Below are 21873 nucleotides of genomic sequence, written 5' to 3'. Positions count from 1 at the left end.
TGGGTTAAGAGAGGAAAGGGAAGAGAAAAAGAGAACGTTCTAAGGAGGAGAAACACGTGAACCAGAGAGACCTGAGGTGAGGGTATTATTAATGGAAAACAGGTTGAATATGTGGGGTGCTGCCAGTCATGCTACTTACTTGGGATATTTTCTTTGTATCTCAAGACTATTTAATGTATTGTGTATTTAACACCTCCAATACATTTATCATTTATTTTCTTCTTGCAGAGGAAGTTTTGAAAACTACTTAAAAATAGTTAAACAACAAGGGTTTCAATGCAGTTATTTGCTAAGCAGAACAAATATCATGGATTCCTTAAAGAATGAGGACTTTGACGTGGTGGTAGTTGAAGCATTGGACTACTGTTCTTTCCTAATTGCTGAGAAGCTTGGGAAACCATTTGTGTCCGTTCTTCCATCCTCATTTGGTACTTTGGACATTGGGCTTCCAAGTCCCTTTCTTATGTTCCAGTGTTCCATTCTTTGCTGACTGATCACATGAACTTCTGGAGTTGAGTGAAGAACTTTCTGATGTTCTTTGATTTCTCCATGAGGCAAAGGAAAATACAGTCAATGTTTAACCACACTATCAAGGAGCATTTTGCAGAAGGCTCTAGGCCAATTTTGTCTCATCTTCTACTGAAAGCAGAGCTATGGTTTGTCAATTCTGACTTTGCCTTTGAATTTGCTCAGCTCCTGCTTCCCAACACTGTTTTTATTGGAGGCTTATTGGACAAACCTATTAACCCAATACCAGAAGTAAGTACAACCTAGCACTCTGTTTGTGTTTCTTACAGAGGCCATCAGGGCATGCTTGGTGACTGCCGTCTGCCAGAGGCATCTGGAGAATAAAGTGAAGCAAGTGAAGCACCTAGGGTGTACTTTTGAGGAAGTTCTTGTTTTCAGTGTGGAGCAAGTAGTGTTAGACCTTGCTTGTCTCTAAGATTGAGGGCTCCCTTACATGGTACACTCTGGGCTCTTCTCTTGCTTCACTCTAGTCCTAGCACTGGTGGGATAAGCCTTTTTATTAAAGTTTACATTTATATTTGCATTTTTAAATTTCATATTTTTGTTATCACTTGGCTGATTGGTTTTCATCTTATTTTTATGAAACCAAGTCTCACTATTATTTCCTAGGCTTTTCTCAAATTCTTGGGTTCAAGTTACCCTCCTTCCTTAGTCTCCTTGGTAGCTGGAACTATCAGCATGTAGCGCCAAACTTAGCTCTTCATATTTTATGTGATATGTATTCAATAAATATGCAGAGTTTCCTTTACAAGCAATAATTGCTAATGAGATGAGTTACTTACAATGAAACAGACAGGACAGGACGTAACTAGGGCAGGACTGTGTAGGACTAATAACAAGGACTGCAGCTCAGATTCCCAGATCCCCCACCCTATAGAGACCTGTTTTTTTCATCTAAACCTTCTGATTTGATCCATCTGTGGTTGGCTCAGACACTGTAAGCTATAAAAGCTGCCTAGTTAGTTTGAATGCACAGCCCAGTCTCAGAACCACTGCCCTTGAAGTTTTTTTTGGTACCGGGGATGGAACTCTGGACCTTGCGCTTGCGAGGCAGCCGGTGGAATCACTGAGCTAAATCCCCGGCCTGCCCTTGAAGTTTTAAAAACAAAGAGAGCTATAATTAGTTAGCTCTCTGTTGCCTATTAGCACTTCTCCATTTTGGAGGAGTTATATGACATTCTACGACCCCTGTAGGAAGGTATTATCATCTCCACTTTTATAAAGGAGGGGCAGCATGCTTATATGATTTCTCCTGTGCCTTTCATTTACAGACTGGGAAGGCCTGAGTTTTTTCTATGTCTTCCATGCACCAAAGGATCTATCTTTCCTTTAGGAACTACATACTGAGTGAGCCACAGGAGTTGAGAAATGATCTTGGGCAAGATGGGATCTATGTTGGCAGCAGGAGTGTTTAGAAAAGGATCTTGGAGGGAAGAATCCCAAAGTGGGGAGATTGGAGACCAATAGATCTGCAAGTGAGATGGCCAATGGGCTGAGTTCCTTGGGAAATTCTAGTTACAGTGAGGTAGTGAATAATTCAATTGCACATATGAAGCCAGGTGTGGCTTTTTTACCAGAGGCCTTATGTGATAGGGTGTGACCATACAGCAAGTGGAGGAAGTTTTTATGAAGATAGCAATAGGAATAAGAGCTGTAGTGGCTGTTGGATAATATATATTAATTTTTTTCTTCTCTGTGTTTTCTAATTGCCACATAATAATCTAATCTTGTTTTTGTAGTTTAAAGATGAAAAGGCTGGTTTGGATGATGAATGGAATGATGAATCAGTTCACAGAATCAGGGTCCAAAGAAATATTTGGAAGTGAAAAATCAAACAAACTATTCAAACTTTCCATGTGGTTAAAATTTGCAATCATGCAGGTGAACCACTGAGATAGAGGATGAAGTACAAAGATCAGTGGCTGAAAATATCATGAAATATTGGAGCAAGATATTCTTTATGGCACTGCTCCATTTTTTCTTACAACCCAGATGTTCTGCCAGCTTCTCTATTATAGCCTCTAGAAGTCCCACTCCCTGTACTAGATTTTGATCTACCACCAGCACTCTTTTAGATACTACCAGCTTCTTTCTGGCCATGGAAAACTCTCAGATGAACCTGGTTCCCTGAGCCTAGCATGAATCCTGACCCTGGTACTGATGTCAAAGCTTCAAAGAAGAAAGAGGTTCCCATCAACACAGAGGACATAAATATAGTTCAGAGGATGCTAGGCCATACTGGGACTATGAAAAGAGTTTCAGGACAGCACAAGGCTCTAAGGGGAGGGTGTGTTAGTAAATAGTCTGACTCTCATCTTCTTCCAAACGACTTTGTTACCTCCTTTCCTCCTTTACATTTTAATCTCTCCAGGACTTGGAAACCTTCATCACCAAGTTTGGCAACTCTGGTTTTGTCCTAGTGGCTCTAGGCTCTATTATGAGTGAGTACCTGAAGCAGAAAGACCTCAAGGAGATGAACAGTGCTTTTGCCCAACTCTCCCAAGGGGTGTTATGGAAGTGTAAGCATTCTCTTTGGCCCAGAGATGTCAAATTGGCTGCAAATGTGAAAAGTGTGGATTGGCTTCCCCAGAATGACCTCCTGGGTAAGGGCTGCCTGGGTCTGCTCCCTTCCTTCCATTGACATGTCTTTGGGGCTCACCAGGACTCACAGCCCTAGCTGGGCATAGGTGCCAACATAAGAAGGAGCTGCTGATAGGTAAAGGTAAGGCTTCAGAGGGGAGGAAAGAAGCAGCCATTTGGAGTTCTTGGGGAATCAAGCTATTCTATGAGGTTAGGCACCAAAACAACATGTTTCTGTCATTCTTTTCTATGCCAGGCCTATGTCTATAACCAAGAATGACACTCTTATCAAGTTCTCTTCATCCTACTGCATTTGGTCATGGAAAACATCATCCAAATAAAATCCAAGACAACCCGTTGACTCTGAGAATATACACTATAGGTGGAGGTGGAGGATGGTGCAATTCTTAGTTGTTTCATAAGCACCAGTTCAGTCACGTGTCTTTATACAAATACACAGCCACACATACATGTTGGCATTTCATAAATATACTAAGGATCTGAGCAACTCATACTTTTACAATGTTGATGTCAGTGATTTCTTGAGGATGTACTTAAATACCTGGGTGCCAAGCTTAGCAAACTTACCAGTTGTTATTTGGCCCACTGGGTCATCTAGTGACAAAGAACTCCCTCACCCTTCAACAGATTTACTGTGTGCCCAGTGCTCCTTACAGCCATCTCCTTGTCACAGCCACTGACTAGAGCAGAGGCTCAGAACAAAGATTATGGCTCAAAGTAAGTTTGGGAATTTAGAAATAGATTCTTGGTTTTCCTTGCATTTCTTTGCATTTAGGGAAGCACATGATTTACATTTCAAAGAAGAGAGAAGAAAATTCTGATGCACATTGCTGTTAAATGACACAAGCCAAGATGTTGCTCTTCATTATGAGCAATAATTTTAGTTAGCTCTAAATAATGCTGTAATGGAAAGACAGGAATGGGAGATACTGAGATGTAGGATCTGGTATGTTTATAACAGGATTTTAATATAATTGAGGATACAATACAATTGGCAAGTTATTTTGACTGACATATGAGCTTTGACCTCAATGAATGTTACAGGAATTAAAGGAAAAGGGAAATTAGTTGACCGTGGATAGAGAGTTCAGGATGGAGTGAGACCGATATGTGGAGAGAGAGCAGAGATGAGAGAAGCAACGAGAGACACAAGGAGGACAGAAATAAGGATGAATGGATGGATGGGGTAGAGATACATGTCTCATTTAGCATTTTTCTCTACAGAATCACATGGGTTCTGAATATTAGCTAGATTCTGGTTGAATTTAAAAGTTTGTATACAAAGACAAGTTTCTTTCTTTCTTTCTTTCTTTCTTTCTTTCTTTCTTTCTTTCTTTCTTTCTTTCCTTCCTTTCTTCCTCTCCCTCCCTCCCTCCCTCTCTCTCTCTCTCGCTCTTTTTCTTTCTTTCTTTCTGTGCTGAGAAAAAATACCAGACACTCAAGGTTAAAGTAGGAAAGATTTATTTCAGCGCACAGTTTATAGAGGTTTCAGTCCATAGTTGGCTGGCTCCAATGCAGAGGAGTATCACAGAAGAAAGACAAGTTTATGGCAAAGCAGGCAGGAGGCATGAACCAGAAGGCGGCAGGAAGTGAGGAGCAGCAGGGAGCCTACTTTTCCCTTTTATCCCATTCAGGCTACAAGCCTTTTGGGTGGTGCCACCCACACCAAAGATGAGGGTCTTCTGTCTTCAGAAAATCCATGCAGCCACAGCCAGAACTATGCTAATTCCAGTCAGTGGACTAATTTAGAACCACACACCCTTAATTCCAGTATCACACGCCTAAGATTCAGCCAGCTCTGAGAAGCCCCATTTAGGAGCGCATGAGGCTTTTGGGTGACCTCTAGATGGAAGCCAAAATGGCAAGGTCTGGAGTCCTGGATCTTGTAACATGCATCTTTGGATTTGTGCTTCAAGCAAAGTCATTATTTACAACATGGTTCCAACAGAGCTTTAGATCCCCTCTGTATTTCCTTATGCTGTTCTGGTCTGCTTGGTGTTCCAAAATTTTACTCTGAAATGTTCTGCCCTCTTTCTTTTTTGCAATAGCTCACCCTGGCATTCATCTCTTTGTCACATGTGGTGGGGAGAATAGCATAATGGAGACCATCCAGCATGGTGTGCCCATGGTGGGGATTCCTCTCTCTGGAGATCTTCCTGGAAACATGGTCCAGGTAGAAGCCAAAAATTTTGGAGTGTCTCTTCCATTAAAGAAGCTCAAGGCAGAGACATTGGATCTTAAGATGAAACAAGTCATAGAAGACAAGGGGTAAGCAGCTCTCTGAGGCTCTGGTCATTTAGGCTGCCTGCTGGCCTAACACTAAGAGCACTCTGTGGCTCTGTTTTTCAATAAAGATTAGTTTTTCAGGATGTGTGTGTACGTGTGATGCTGACCTGTATCATCTGAGAACAAGATTAGCGCAATTTAGGCAAAGTGCGAAGAATAAGTTTCTACCTTATGGGCTTTGAGGAGCCCAAACTACATTCATAGGGTTTCTGAGAACACTTATTTTTTGGGTTCTTACACTAGAATTCCAACTGAGACAAGCAGCTTCCTTTCTGTTCTACAATACTCCCCACTCTTCTCTTCCTTGGCCTTCTTATCTGTGCTAGTTGTTAGCACTCCTTCCCTACTCTTTAGGGATGGCTTCTTTATGGCATTCAAATCTCATCTCTAACGTCACCTTCTGAGAGGCTTCTTCTCTGACAGTTTTACTAGCCTCCTCTTCTGCTGCTCAGTTATATTATTTCCTTTCTAATGCTTCTTAGGGATTACAATTACTTATTCAGTTTTCATTTATTTGTTATCCTCCCACACTACAGAGTAGAAAACAAATTCTGTGAAGACTGCAGTGTGTGAATTTTGTTTTTACAATGTTCTCAGGCTTGCCACAGGTCTGCCATCATATAAATGGTTAATGAATTAAGTAAGGCAATAAAAGAGGCTCAGTGACCTCCAAGGTAAATAAATAACTATTCCAGCACAAACGTCTCATATGAAGATTAAAGTTTTTTTTTTCTTATTCCTGAGAAGAAGTAAATTATTTATTAGTTTCAAGGGCACAAGTATGAAGCAGATCTCAAAGTTTCACATCTTACCATGCCCATAAGAGATACTCAAAGCCATTATTGTTGGATAAATGAAAACCCCATAGCTTGAAGTTTTAGAGATAGGTAAGTTGTTATACACTGGGACACTTGTATATATTTTTAATTTCACATATTATGGATGTTTATTTTTTGAAGAGTGAATTTGTATTTTTCCATAGATTTTTCAGAAAATTAAACCCCAGATAGATCTGATCCGAAGGCCTCATTGAAGGGGTCATTCTGAGATAGGATGGACCTCAAATATAGAGCGTCACTAGGGCAAGTTACATAATTTGTAACTGGTGAAAAAGGAAAATGTGAGGATTCTTATTACAAAGGTAAAAAATTTCCAGATGGTGACAGAAGAGAATTAGATCAAGCATGAGATATAGCAGTGTGTTGAGCAAATCCACAGGTCTCAGACTAGGAACAAATAGTTATCCTAGAGAAGTACCTATGGGCATAGAGTTGTAAAGTGTGTGTATGTGTGTGTCTGTGTGACACAAGTTCTCTCAGTCTTATGATACTGCATCTGTAATGCCCCTTTTCTGTCTCTGCCTACAGGAACAAGTCTGCTGCAATGACTGCCAGCACCATCCAGCACTCCCACCCCCTGAGCCCTTCTCAGTGACTGGTGGGCTGGAACAACAACATCCTACAGACAGGGGGTGCTGTATACCTCAAGCCCTATGCCTTCCAGCAGCCATGGCATGAGCAATATTTGCTTGATATCTTCTTGTTCCTGCTGGGGCTCACGCTGAGCATTGCGTGATTCTGTGGGAAGCTGCTGGGTATGGTGACTAAGTGACTGAGAGGGGAAAAGAAGCTGAAGAAGGCATGATGCCAAATGCAGCTTTAGCATGGGACTGTTGGAGAGTCCTTGCTTCTTTGAATCCTCTCATCCTAGCACAGGCAACCGTGGTGTCCTCCCCTCTTCCGCACCTGCCTGTGTCCTGCTATTTGCTCTTCACTCTTATCTGCTTTTGCTTTGAAACCCTTATGCAGCACTAATGAGCTTGCAGACTTGCACCCATGATTTGGATGCCTCAATCAGATATAAACTTTCCCAAGCCAGCCAGGCCTCCTCCTCACTCCCTTGCTCCAGACGTAGTGCTCTGGCAATTTCATCCTCCCTGTCCAGATGCTCCATCGTCTATTTCTCATTTTTGCTTCTGTCACTTGATATAAAAAAACATAGGATATTTGGCAAATTCTTCCATTTTACACCTACATCTTTTCTGTCCTATAAGCTGTCTTTAAAGCTCAACAAGCCTGATCTGCCTCCTTCCACTTAGGCAGAAACAGCATTTCCCAAAGAAGAGTTAGTTAACTTCACAACATAAAAGAAAAAACAAAATACTTTTATATGGAAAAAACCCCCCCAAAACCCAAAAATAGAACGAATGTCATATATGGATGAAATACTGGGAGAAAAAACTTTCAACATACACCACATATAAAGGGCTAATTACTCTATAAAAAATTAAAATGAAGAAAGAAGCCACGGAGCATCCATACATTGGAATAATACACAACTATAAACTGATATGCAGTAGGTTTTATTATTGTTAATTAAAAAAAGGGCAGAATGAAAGAATAAATATAGAGTGTTCCATATTGGTAAGATAAAGTTGATGGGGGGCAGAATAAAAGGAAATAAATTCATCCTTTACAGAATATGCATTTATTTTTCATAGAAAGAATAAACCAGGGAATCATGTGACAGGTTATCTATAAACGTGTTGATGGAATAAAATGGAAGAGATGCTGAAGAAGGCAAAATGGTTGTGTCTACCTTTCTATATAGCTTTGAGTTTCTCAGGTATGTACTATACATAACAAGTATATATTTCAATAGACAATAGAAGAAATCTTTAAAATGAAGTTTGAACAGAAATAGACTTTATCTTTTTCCAGTGAATACCATAACCATACATGAAAAAATATTTAATAAAATTAACTGTTGAATAAAACAAATTACCTTGACTATAAAATTCTTACTTTCAAAACAAATATAACTGCAAAAAGTCTTATAGTTTATCGCATAGATTTATAATTCACAGTTTTATGGTTTAGTGCATTGGAATCCAATGTTTACTCATAAGATTGAGTAAATGAGTAAATGAATAGTTATTACTGAGTCAAGTTCCTACATTTTGAAAAAGAAATTAGAAATGTGGGAATGAGAATTCTCATGACCCATGTGGTATTGTAGTACAGATGAAGGTATCAGTATGAGTTCATAATTTTATATATATATAGGCATAGCTCTAAGTAAAGATATAAATATGAGATTTTATATTCAAGGCTATACCTGTATCTCCTAGCTCTACTCAAAGGATGAAGATGCTCTGCCCATTTAAAGGAATCCAGATTCCTTGCAATCCATAACTTTAGAACTGAGACAAAAAAGGTTTAATATGAGCTTTCTGCACTAGGAGAAAGAAAACACTCCAGAAAGATGAAGCTTCCACAAGAGCAACACAGCAAATAATGATATCATAGCATTATGGTTTGTGTTTAGAGGTCCCCCCAAAGCCTCATGGAGATGAGGTGGGACTTTCTTTTTCAGCATCGCCCTAATCCCGGTAGTCTGAATAAGATAAAAGGTGCAGAAAGATGCTGGTAACTCTCTTGTTACCTTTGCTGCCTTGTGTGTGCCATGTCGTTTCTGCTTTGCCATGCTTGTTTGTCATCCCTGCCTTGGAGTCAACCGATTATGAACTGAAACCTCTATGAACTGTAAGTGAAATAAACCCCTTCCTTTCCAATGTTGGGTGTTGGGCATTTTGTCTCAGCAATGAGAGAGAAAGGTAACTAACACACACATAGATTATGTGTCATCTTTCAATACTGATAATGAATAAACATACATAGAAAAATAAATAACAACAACAACAAAAAGAAAAATAAATAACAAGCCAAAGCTCTTCATCACAAAATACTATAGGATACATGTAGAAGGAATTAGGAGCAAGAAAATTATTTACTTGCTACCATCAAAATTAGAACGATTTTAACCAAGAATTATAAGATCATAAAATATGTGTGTGAAAGATTGGTAAAGGACAGTTAGTTGATGGAGAATAGTTAATGCAGGTTGAAAATATCACCATGAAAGATATTTACATAGGCGGAATAATAATAAATCTATGGTTGAGAATCCTGTACATTAATCAAGTGTTAATGTTAATATTACTAATATTAATACTCTAACAATCTGACATTATGTGTTTCCTCCTGTGAGCCCTGAAAGGCAAATGACATCACCTTCCCAAACTCCATAACCCATGCATGATGAGAAAATGTCAGAAGAACTCAAACTGAGAGCCATTCTACAAAATAAATGGCTGGTATACTTCAAAATGTCAATGACATAAAAGATAAAGAAATCTAATTAACCAAACCTTACTTAAGTGGATGAAACAGAATAATCCAATGCCATGCAAAATCCTTGGTTGACAGCTATAGTAGAAAATTATGTTACTTCAGAAGGTGTTATTGGTATAATTGGTGAAATTAGAATAAGGTTGAAGATAAAAGCCTGGTATTATACCAAATGTTAAAATGACACTTTCATAATGATTAATTAACTCTCTGAGAAGCTATAATATCTGAAAAGATAATTATCAGTGTGTATGCATGCCATGAAAGCATATAAAACAAAATTTGAGATACAAATGATATTGGGGGGATTTCTGAAAATTTTCATGAAATTTCAAACACTTATAAAGGTAGAACTTCTTAATGTCCACCACCCAGCTTCAATGACTATAACCCCTAGCCTATGTTCTTCATTTATACATACAGTACCCACACTGATTTTCCATTTCTCTCACCCAAATAATTTTGAAGAAAACCCCAGATAGCATCACATTTATGCTGTAATTAAAAAATATATATATTTTAAGACTGTCCCTTTTTAAATATCATGGTGACATTGTAACACATCCCAAAATGAACAATAACTACTTAGTATCTTCATATGTTTCATGTTTTTCTTATTTGCATATAAACTTTTAAGAGTTCAGTTGAATAGTCACATGTAATATGTTTTTTTTTAACCAGAGATCGAACTCGAGTCCTTGCGCTTGCGAAGCAGGTGGTGAAACCACTGAGCTAAATCCCCGGCCCTGTGATATGTTAACACATCTGATAGCTCACCCTGTAAATCTCCTTTTTGTTTTTTTTCCTTTGGAACATTAAGACATTACCTTTTGGTATATTTATTTTGTTAATTACCCAATTCCCTCACTAGGATGGAAGTTTTGGGAGGACAGGTGATTCTGAGAGATGGACACCTCTCTCTCTTTCTCTTTTTATTTCTTTTTATTAGTACAAAATGATTCCATTCCTCATGGGAAGTTGGTACATGAGCATAGTACATCTTAATTCTTTTTAAAAATCCCTTTCACTTCCCCTCCTCTCTCCTATCTCTTTTTAAAATCATTATTACATTCTTCTATTTCAAACAAAAATGGTAATTATTGTTCTGTTAAAAATTATGTTTGCATCTAGTTCTATTAACAGATGAAGAACTGTGTCTGTGTATGTTGAATTGTATTGGGAATCTTATTTGGAGTTGTAGTATAGGACTTCATGTGCTACACTTGTGTGTTTTAGTCCCCGCTGTGACTAGGATATTGTTGGAGTATGCACTTCATTGTTTCTCATGCTGGAAGTTTGGTGTTCAATGTAAAGGTATGGAGAGGCATTCAGTCATTAGAAGCTGGGGACTGGCAGAGAGTAATTAGTTTATGGGGCCCCACCCTTGAAAGGGAGAAGGGTAGCTTTTGGAAGAATTGATCAGTTCCCATGACAGTGGACTACTGCAAGAGATTGAGTCTGGCTCCTTCCTTGCCTCTTATCATGTGACCTCCCCCTTTTGCGTGTGCTCCTGCTATGTGCTGCCATTTAACATATTTTGATGTACCCAGACGGTCCTCATCAGAGGCCAGTGAGATAGGATCATCTGATCTTGGAATTTCAGCTTTAAAACTGAGCTTAATGAACCTCTTTTCTTCATAAAACATCTAGACTCAGGCACTTTGTTATACTACCCAAAACTAAGATACCTTCACTCCACAAATTCTACTCTGTAATGTGGTTACATTTTATATTCAACAGAAGTGTTCTACTGTATTTAAGACTTTTAGTATTCAAGGATAATTATTATTCTTATCCTATAGGTTACTTTTACTCTTGTTATGAGAACTGAAATTAAGAAACACCTCTCAAGGAACTTAGGATGCATGATTAAGATGTCCCCATATTCCTGAATATCTATAGCTGACAATAAATGGTGCATAATGATGTCAGAAGCTTAACTATTCATTAAATGCAGATAATCATGAGTAAAATGAAGCTCATGGATTTCTATTGAAAGACACCAACACAGGCCCTAGTATCAACACAAAGTTTCCTAAATTATTTTTTTCAATGTCACATGGTAAATTAATATCAGAGTTGGGTGAATCTGGGTTTTTAAGCTCTAGTTTTTTCAATGTATTTCTTTTTTGTTTGTTTGTTTTTTGTTTTTTGATACCGGTGATTGAACTCGGGTCCTGTGCTTGCATAGCAGGCAGTGAAACCACTGAGCTAAATTCTCGGTCCAATTTGAGTGCTTCTTAAACTTTGAAAAACCTCAAAGTTAAGTATCTTTAATGAACAAAATCTGAACAATATAAAATTCTGAAGATAAACTTCAGGGCTTGTTATTGTTTAGACAGTTTTAAAGGACTTTTAATCAACTTCTTTATGGAGTTTTGTACCATTCGCTGATTATTCATTTTACCTACTTTCCTTTGTATCTTCCTTAACAGCCAGTCTGATTTCATCAGAGTAGTACATTTGTGTGTGCACGTGTGTGTGTGTGTGTGTGTGTGTGTGTGTGTTTGGGGGTGGGGGTACTGAGGATTAAAGCTAGGGTCTTTACACTGAACATTTTTTATTTCCCCAACCTTTTTCTCAAAAGTTCCCCAAACCTTTTTCATTTTTATTTTGAGACAGGGTCTTGCACTAAGTCACTAAGTTGCCCAATCAGGTCTTAAACTTGGAATCCTCCTCTCTCAGCCTCTGGGAGTGCTGGAATTACAGGTGGTTCCTGTGGTCTTTGACAAAAGACTGAGTGCTACAGACGCACTGCTGCTTGAACTGTGAAAATTAAGCTCTACAAATTATTCTGTGATCCCTTAAGTTTTATCCTTGGGTGAAAACATTGGTATCCTAGAGTTTCTTTCAATATTTTTCAATCACTGGACATGTGCGAGGTTGAAATGGAACATTCTTTTTAATCTGCTGCAATGAAACTTGGATGGGTTCTAAAGATAGGAAAAACACATGCTCAAGTTAGTTTTAAAAACCTGAGACCCAGTTGAGTGTACTGAAATGTTTGAACATTTGTTAATTACTGATTTGGATAACTTCTCTCTCTTGGTCATTTATTTAAACTTCAAAAGTAAATGATTTCAAAGGTACTAAAGAATCAAAAGGTTCTAGTGCTCACATGTAATTTCTTCTAACTTATAAGTAAAATCACAATCATAAGACAATGCCCTAAAGGAGATTACTTGGTTTGAAGTTTCAACTCTTTCCTTTCTATAAAGCAACTTCCTATGATAGCAACACAAAGTGGACTAACACAGTGGGGTTGAGGTATCTGGGATTTATCTGTTGAGATTATCTACTCTGAGCCTTACAGTGCCCTTCTGCCTTTGGAGCAGCATGGTATATTTATCCTCTAAGGTGCCTAGAGTTCTGACGAAGACCGCCCTCCTGCCAGACTTCAGTTTCAGATTGCTATGCTATGCTTAGTGAGCACCAATCCGCCTACTTCAGAACCCTGTAGACATCTACTTTTTGCTGTTTTTTTACCATCTGTTCTATGTCACTTACAGATTCTGCTTTTCTCATTTCATTATTTATTTATTTTAATCATAGAGGAGTTTCAGAAAGGCCATAGATGTGTGTTCAACCATCATTTTTAGCATAAATTCTATCATGAAAACAAGGTTTGTCATTCTGTGTGTTTTGTTTGACTCAGGAGATCTTCCCCCTCAGGCTCTTGAGTAGCTGAAACTGTAGGTGTGTGCCACAGTGCCTGGCTCTTAAGTAGGGCTTTGGTTTTTATTTGTACCATATTACTTGTAAGAAAATTAAAACTCAGAGAAGTTAAATATCTTGCCTAAGATACAGAGAGGTGGAGAAATTAGCATTCATTCTCAAGTAACTCTCCAATATGTGATAGAAGACAGTGATATGAACATCCACAGTAAAGGGGAAGGAGGCTAAGAGAGACAGAGGAAGGGAAGAGGGAGGGAAGAGGGGAGAAGAAGGGGAAGAAGTTTGTTAACTATACCATATACGGGATGGGGCAGAGAAAGGAGAAATTGGCCATTGGCCTGATGGGTCTACCTTTTGCCAAAGCTGCACCTCTCCGGCATGTCCAAAGCACACCGTGTAAACATCTCCATCGGGGCAGCTCTGCGTGCAATAGCAGGCTCACCATTGCATCCTGTCTGCCTTCCAAGCCCCACTCTGGTCCTCTCCTTTCCTCTCCCTCCTTCTCTTCTATTCCTCTGCCACCATGTCAACCACTGTCTGAAATAAATTACCTTTCTCAAACACTGGAACATAAGACAAGGGAGTTGGAAGCCCAATGTTCACAGTATCAGATAAGGATGGAAGAATGGACACAAATGGTTTCCCAAGTTTTTCAGCTATGGAGCTGTGATAACTGGCAAAACAATTGAAGCCAGTGGGAGAGATAGTGCCCAAATGGCTGCTATGGATTTGAGATGAAGGGGCGGACAACACAGAGGTAAATCCATGGGAAATGGCCCAATTAGCCAGCATAGCCAGCACCCCTTTCTCGCGAAAGACTCCAAAAGGGCAGTTGTACAAGGGCAAGCCCTTTGAGTCTCTGACCCTACCTTGCCTCACCCTATCTGTGAACGTTGATGAGGTTGGGTTTAGCGGGGGATTGTGGCAAAAGCAAGGGAAGTAGAAGTACCCCACTGGCTTTTGGTCATAGTTGTGGAAAGGAACTGAAAGCAGTATTCCCTGATTGAGAAACAGTTAGCAGCAGTAGATGCTGCTCTGCACACCTGGGAAGGAATCACGGGGCAGCAGACTGTGGAAGTGCAAACTAGATACCTGGTAGAGGGCTGACAATTCTCACTCCTTTCTGCTGACAGTTTTCACCCCTTTCTGCTGACAATTTTCACCCCTTTCAGGAGATCAGTTTTGTCTGTTTTGATGAATAATTGGGCAGCAGATCTACAGCTGATGTAAAGAAAGAAGTTCCTAACCTGTACTTCAGATTTTCTGATTAGACTCTTGGTCTTTTCTCTTTCCCTGTAAATGATGTTCATTTTAGCTCTTGGATGTGAAACGGAGTCTACAGAACTTAGTAAAATGCAATTACTTTTTCAAATATCAGAATCCACAAAGACATAATCACAGGAGACACACAGATGATAATCAAACTGTCAATACAAAGGTTGTGATCAACTCCTCATTAAAAAACGATTCTTTTAGTTTAATTAAAATAGTAGTGAAGCACACAGAAAAAATAAATAGAAATTCAAAAGAGTATGTTCTATCATTCCCTGATGTCAAAGCCTTACTTAAAAGAGAAGAGACATCATAAATAATGTACGTTTTCTGAGAAAATAGAAATGGGAGAAGCAGAGAAAAGAAACGGAGAAGAGAGAAGCAATAAAAAAGGAGTGGGTGAAAAAGAAAGATGGATAGAGAAGAAATATGTGCGGATTTACTCTTCTTTGCAGATATTCTGGGTTCTTTTTTTCTAAATAGATTGTGCCTGAGATGAGGAATCTCTATGCGGAAGGAAGCCTGAATCTGATATCCTGGAATATGAACTTTGGGCTGAAAAAAAAAAATCAGTAAATTTCCACTCTTCAACACAGCATGAGGCCCTCTTCTTCTCCTGGTGTTCTCTGGTTTATCTGGTGTTCTGAAACTTTTCATTCTGAAATGTTCCGTCTTTTTTATTTAGAACAGCGCTCTCTAGTGTCCACTCTCTGTAATGCATGGCAGAGTGAATTACATAGTGGAGGCCCTCCAGCATGGTATACATAGGGTGGGGATTCTTGTCGTTGGAAACCAGCCTGAAAACATGGTCTGGCAGAAACCAGAAAGTTTGGAGTCGCTGTTCTGTTAATGAAGCTCAAGGCAGAGACACTGGCTCCTAAGAGAAAGCAAGTCATAGAAGACAAGAGGTATGCAGAACTCCGTGGTGGAGTCGCTTAAACAAAAAGCAGCTTAACCCTAAGACCACTGTGCAGGTCTGTGTTTCTTTAAACCAGAGTTTTCTAGGATGTGGAATATGTGTGTGTTGATAATAACGTGTATCTTCTACTAGGAACACTAATTTTATTATTATTATTATTATTATTATTATTTTTAGGAACACGAATTTTAAGTAAGCTGCCTAGAAAAATTTTTTACCTTATGGTATTTACAGAGTGACTTTTGGACATCTTTTATGTCATTAGAGCCTGAAGTATACTTTCTACTGACACAGGAGGTTTCCTAGGATGCCTCCCTACATGTTTGTTTCTACCAGTGATGCCCATTCTCAAGGCCACCTTGAACAACTTTCCTGCTCCTTGCAGCTTTGGCCATCATCCTTTGCTTCTCATTTCTAAGCTTGCCTTCTCAGAGAGCCCAAGTCACCAACAATCTTAACTAGCCTGCCCTTGCCCTCAACTAAGCATACACGATTTTTTTCTCTACTTGCAAGATCTGTAATTACTCCATTATATATCTTTTAAAAATTATGTATCCTCTCACTTTACATAGCAAGGAGCACTTTTCATGAGGACAGCACCTTTTCATGAATATGCAGTTTATAAAGAAACCTTGTGGAATAATCTTGGGTTGTTTTCCTATGCAAATTAGCTTCTGACATCTTAAACTAGGAACACTAGCAAAGTGTAAGCAGCATATTTAGATGGCAATATGAGGTAATGAGAGGACAAATGAAGGAAATGGAACCCAAAGGATTCCAGATGCTGCCCATACATGCATATGGATCTACGACGCTTGGAGGGGCTGTCGTAGATGTGATTTCCAAAGTCTCTACATTCCTAGTTTATAGTGTCCCAGCGGCAAGGATGCAATCATGATGATTTAATAGAGTTAAAGATCAACTCTCCAACGGCCCCTTCCCACTGTCTCTGATAAGTGGTGATGAAGACTGAATATTCAAGGAAATATACCAAGTGAAGAGGGGCAGAAGGCAAGAAAGGTAGACAGAAGGTAAGACAGGGGGGTTCACACTCTTAGCATTTTGCATACTCACAGCCAGATCTTTAGCACAGAGAGTCACGGTTCATTTAGCTGCAGCTGGGGCTTCAGGATCAGAGTTCAAGACTGGGCTCCCAGGCTTCTCTATGAGTGAGGATAGCTGGGCAGTGGCTGCTGCATCTGGTGTGCTTCTTCCTTCCTGAGGTCCTGCTCTCAGAGGCTGCCAATATTCTGACGCTATGCCATATCGGTGAATACTTGGTAGAAGAATTTAGAGGCTTGCACAAATGGGATACTTGTCCTTTTGGGCTCAAGAAATCATGGCTTGGAGAGTTAGACATGATCAGGGCTATAGAGCAAGGTATGGGCTGGTACTGTGGAGAAAAGCATACTCAAGGAAAATGTTCCAAGTAGAGCATGACCTAAGAGAAGATGTTGGTGTGTTGCAACTTGTACTTCTTTAGGAATTCAGTCTCTCTCTCTCTGTCTCTGTCTGTCTGTCTGTCTGTCTCTCTCTCTGACAGCAGACTTGTTGCAGTGTTTCATGCATTGAGAATCCTATAGGCCCTCCCCAGAGTTGCTCTGGCTTTACGATAGTCCTTTATGCATTAATTAAACATAGTACAAAACTCCAACTCAACAGAAAATTCCTCCCAAATTCATTTGAATCTTAAGGATTTGGGCTCTAAGTGGTGCTTCTACATCCTTTTTTCCTCCATACCACTTTTGGATTATTATTTTTTAGCTTCTGTATTTCCATTTCTATGGTAGTGTGAATTTCCAGATGCAGATCTTAGAACTGGGTTTGAATGATTATCCATTATAAATGCATCAAACTTACATCTACAGCATTGTCTTGTACTTTCAACTATTGGAGTTATTTTCTTTGGGCAAAATGTCTTCATAAGGCTCCAGTTAAAGGGCAGAAAGTACCTTGGAATGAGAACTCCTAAGATCTAAGCATAGAGTAGGTCATCATAGTTACATGGAGACTTCCAGGTACAAGAGGGATCTTTGTCAGGGGTTAAGGCTCTGATGCATGTGCTGAGTGTTATCCAGAGTGGAATGGAGGAACTGGAAGAGCTTGTCTCCATCCCTGCACTGTTGAACTCCCTGTTTTTCACTTGGATTTTCATTTCCTCCTGTCAACCCTCACACTATCATTAGAAATTCCTTTATTATCTTTTTAAAAATGGTGTTGTGTATTGTTTTTAGGTTCAAGCCATTACCTTCTGATAGACTGACTCTCTCTAATTCTTCAAGACCAAGGTCATCAGGTGACTAAGCTTCTTAATGAAAGAAGCATTATTCCAGGTATGTCTTTTGTGAAAAAGTAGCTAGTACATATTTCAATTAAAAAAATTCAATAATAATTTTTGGATGAAATTTTATAATAAGAATCTTTTGTTGAGTCTACTTGTATGAGAGATGAATAAATCTGTGTGTGTGTATGTTTATGCTAAGTGTTGGAAATCTTACTAGGCTTTGTGTGTAGTCTAGGTCTTCATATGCCATACTTTTATATTTTAGCCCTCGCTAAGATTTGGATAAGGCTTCACTATGTGCCTTGAATGATCATGTGCTGGGACCCAGATAACAAAGCAGAGAAGAATTTGTTCTTTGAGAAGTTGGTGATAGTAGAATGTGATTTGTTCATAAGACCTACCCTTGAAAGAGACTTACATAGTTATTGCAGGATTGGATTAGTTTCCATGTGTGTGAGCTATTATAAAAATCTGAGCCCGGATCCCCCTTGGTCTTTTGGATCTTCTCTTGTTCTGTGACCTCTCCTTCTTACAAGTGTCCTGCTATGTGACGCCACCCATCATGCTGTGATACAGTCAGAAGGCCCTCAGCAGAGGCTGACCAATTGGAGCTACTTGGTCTTGGGCTTCAAGCCTCTCATACTGTGAGCTAAATAAACCTTTGCTTCTAAATAATGTACCCAGCCTCAGATACTTGTTATAACAGCATAAAATAGACTAAGAGTTCCATTCAACCAAGGGCCACTTTATCACAGGCCACACTCCCCACTTCGTAGTTACTTTGAGAAATTCAACTTTGAGTCAACTTTGAATTAAACAGAAGTGTTCATTTTAAAGACTCATTATACAAGACATTCCTATTCCATAGAATGTTTATTACTTTTCCTATCAGACTAGAAATTTGAGAACAATTTCCCCAGGGAGCCATTTATTTATGCACTAAGATTAAGATTTATGATTAAGTTGACCTCATATTTTGAAAAATGTGTGGCCAACTGTTAATTGTGCATATTGATATCAAAAGTTGAATTGGTTCACAGCATCCAAAGAATTAGAAATTAAATGAAGCTCTTCAATCTCTGTCAACAGAAAAGTACACAGAGGCCCAGGATACTTAAATTATATTTTTTTCAAAATCACATGGCAAATTAATACCTTTTTCTTTGAACTTCAGGTTCTCATTCTGAGGGTCTCTGAATCTTGGAAGAAAAAACCCAAGTTAATTATCTTTGATGAAAAAGGAGGAAACAGAACAATTATAAAATTTGGAAAAAAGTTTTCAGCATAGATACAGTGTAGTTTTACAGCACCCAGTAAGCTTCTAGATTGTGTTCTGTACCATTCACTGAATACTCTTTCAATGCATTTCTTTTTGTATGTGCCTTGGGAGGCAGTCTGATTTCATAGCACTAGTGTATAGTCATTTTGTTTTGATGACTTCCATGACATAAAACAAAATGCTGAATGTAGCTTTATCATTAGACGTAAGTACTGTATTTCAGAGTTTCATATTTTTCAACCACTTGACATTTTTCAGGTTGAAATGGAATATTATTTCTTCTCTTCTGCAATGGAACTTGTATAGAGGTTGAAAGTAGAAAAAACACAGCATTGGATTACTTTTGAGAACCTGTCATCCAGCTCCATGTATTAAAACATTTAAACTCATAATAAACAATTGTTTGGATCATTTTCTATTTTTCTTATTTATTTTTTATTAGTACATGTTGGCTTTACTAATGTACTAATGTAAAGAAGTGTTTACATTCCTTTTGGGGAGTTGGTAGTTGTACATAACACATCTTAATTCTTTTTTTGCTTAAATTCTTTTATTGGTACATTTTAGGTATACAACATGGTTACATTTATCATTGGGTGCTTGTACCTGTACATTTTAATCTGCATCTGTGTAATATGATAACAGTAAATTTGCAGAAGTAATTATGAAGGAGATTACTTACATTGAGCAGATAGCACTGCGAGGCAGTATATTATCAGGAGAGGGCTGTGTCACAGTGACAGCAAAAGACTGCTGCATTTATCTCCAGAGTTCCCTGCACGTAAGGCACTGGTTCTTAGTTCCATGTAGACTTTCTGATTTAATTAATCTGGAATAAACCCCAGATAATTTAATCTGTAAAAGCTGTTTAGTTGGTTTAACTGCAGAGCCTTGGTTCAGCAAAACTGCCACAGAAATTGTGAAATGGTAGAGAGCTAAGATTAGTTGGCTTCCTATTGTCTGTTAACACCGCATTGATGTTTTATAGAAATTATCTCATATATTATCCTGCTACCTGTAGGGAGGGTAATCATCCCCATTTTTTTAAGCAGGGGGCAGGATGATCAAATGATATTGTAAAATTTCCCACTGTCCTTCAGCTGAAGCAGAGAGGGCTCAGAGTTGTTCTGAGATTTCCAGGCACCAATGGGTGTGTACTTCAACTATTGACCCTGCTTTTTGGGAGCAGGAGGTGGCAAGTTATCCATGGGAAGATGGGCTCTAAGTTGGTGACAAGAGTTTTTAAAAATGGAGCTTGGAGGGGCTGAGGATTTAGCTCAGTGGCATCACACCTGCCTCGTAAGCACAAGGTCCTGAGTTCAATCCCTGGTACCAGAAGAAAAAAAAATGGAGCTGGGGTTGAAAAACCTCCCTAATGGGAGACCAGGGCCTGAATACGTAGATGTAGATTTTGAGATGACCATAAGGTTGAGTTTCCTGGGTGACTCTGGCTAACATAGAATCAAAGAAGATTCAGTTGCTTAAATGAAGCTAGATGATAGTACCATAGGTCTTACCTGAGAGATAACAGTATAGAAAGTGATAGAATTGTTAGGAAAGAACAATGTATACAAATGTTTTGAATAAATAAAAGATAAAAGAGTGTGAAAAGTACATTTTATAGTGGTGATGTTTAACCTCAATTGTCAACTTGATTTGCTTAGGAATCCCTCACGATATTAGTATGCGGCTATGTCTGTGTAGGTGAAGGAGATGTGACAATGGGACCTACATCTGGTCCTTTCCCCTCCTCTCTGGTGCTCTTTTTTTTCCTTTTTCTTTTTCCATTTATTTTATTAGTACATTTTAGGTATACAATACAGTTACATTCATCATTGGGATCTTGTACCTTTACATGATGGATCTTGGTTCTTATTTTTTCCCCATTCCCTGCCCTCCCTTCACCCCCTCCACCCTTCCCTATTTACAAAGACTTTGTTTCCATTTTTTCCTTTTCTCATATTTTTTCTTTTCCCTTCTTTCCTTTCCCCTGACCCTCCCACCCTCTCTGGTGCTCTTCAGCTGTGCTCTGCTTCATTGCCACCATGAAATGAGCACTTTGTATTTCCAAGCCCTCCTACCATAATGTTTCTTCTTTGGAGCCAACTGACCATGGACTGAAACCACTGATGCTGTGAGCAAATGTACTTTTCCTCTTTTAAATTGTGAGCCCTGATACAGTTACCTATTAGGTTTTGCTTACAGAATTTTAGATCTTCTGTAGCCAGAATCACCAAACTTTTGCAAATTTCTCCCACAAACTATTCCAAAGGCTTCTGAACTTCATGGTTAGGTATAGTCACAGCAATAACCACACTTCTCCAGTACCAATTTCTCTATTAGTCAAGTTTCCCACACAATATAACTGATACACACAACTTAAAAAAAGAGAGATTTAATTTGGCTCAGGTTTTCAGATGGTTCAGTCCATTGTTGACTGGCTTCATAGCAAGAATATCATGGTCTAAGGCTATGGTAGTGCAAAGCTGTTTAGTTCATGGCAGTCATGAAGACAAGCAGAGCAGCAGCAGAGAGGAAGGGGGCAAAGACTAAACATATTATCCAAGGTCATACATCCATGACCCACCAGAAACACACTGAAGTGTGCTTTTCTAATTCCCTAGGTATTTCTTAAGCCAATCAAGTTGAGAATACAACTTAAATGGCACCAGTTGTTATACAGAATTGTGAATATACTTGATGCAGATAAAATTTTAGTTTCTAGAAAGAGTGGCCGCTATCGAGAAATCAACCAATAACAAATGCTGGCAGGGGTGTGGAGAGAAAGGAACCCTTCTCCATTGTTGGTGGGAGTGCAGACTGGTGCAACCACTATGGA

At 38.9% G+C, this 21873-nt stretch overlaps 1 protein-coding gene across 1 annotated transcript; it reads left to right on the top strand.

Moving 5' to 3' along the window:
- The first annotated feature begins 230 nt into the window (after positions 1 to 230).
- On the top strand, positions 231 to 19455 carry Ugt3a1 (UDP glycosyltransferase family 3 member A1). Its single transcript, XM_021261381.2, is given in 6 exon segments — positions 231 to 452; positions 455 to 759; positions 2900 to 3131; positions 5178 to 5397; positions 6783 to 17804; positions 19293 to 19455. Coding segments are annotated over 5 exon segments (969 nt in total). The 5' UTR covers positions 231 to 307; the 3' UTR covers positions 6850 to 17804; positions 19293 to 19455.
- Positions 19456 to 21873: the final 2418 nt, after the last annotated feature.

Source organism: Heterocephalus glaber, unplaced genomic scaffold (assembly GCF_053883595.1).
Source record: "Heterocephalus glaber isolate CG9 unplaced genomic scaffold, H.glaber_assembly_v1.0 deba00001538, whole genome shotgun sequence".
Classification (NCBI taxonomy): Eukaryota; Metazoa; Chordata; class Mammalia; order Rodentia; family Bathyergidae; genus Heterocephalus; species Heterocephalus glaber.
This window is presented reverse-complemented; position numbering and strand designations above follow the sequence as displayed.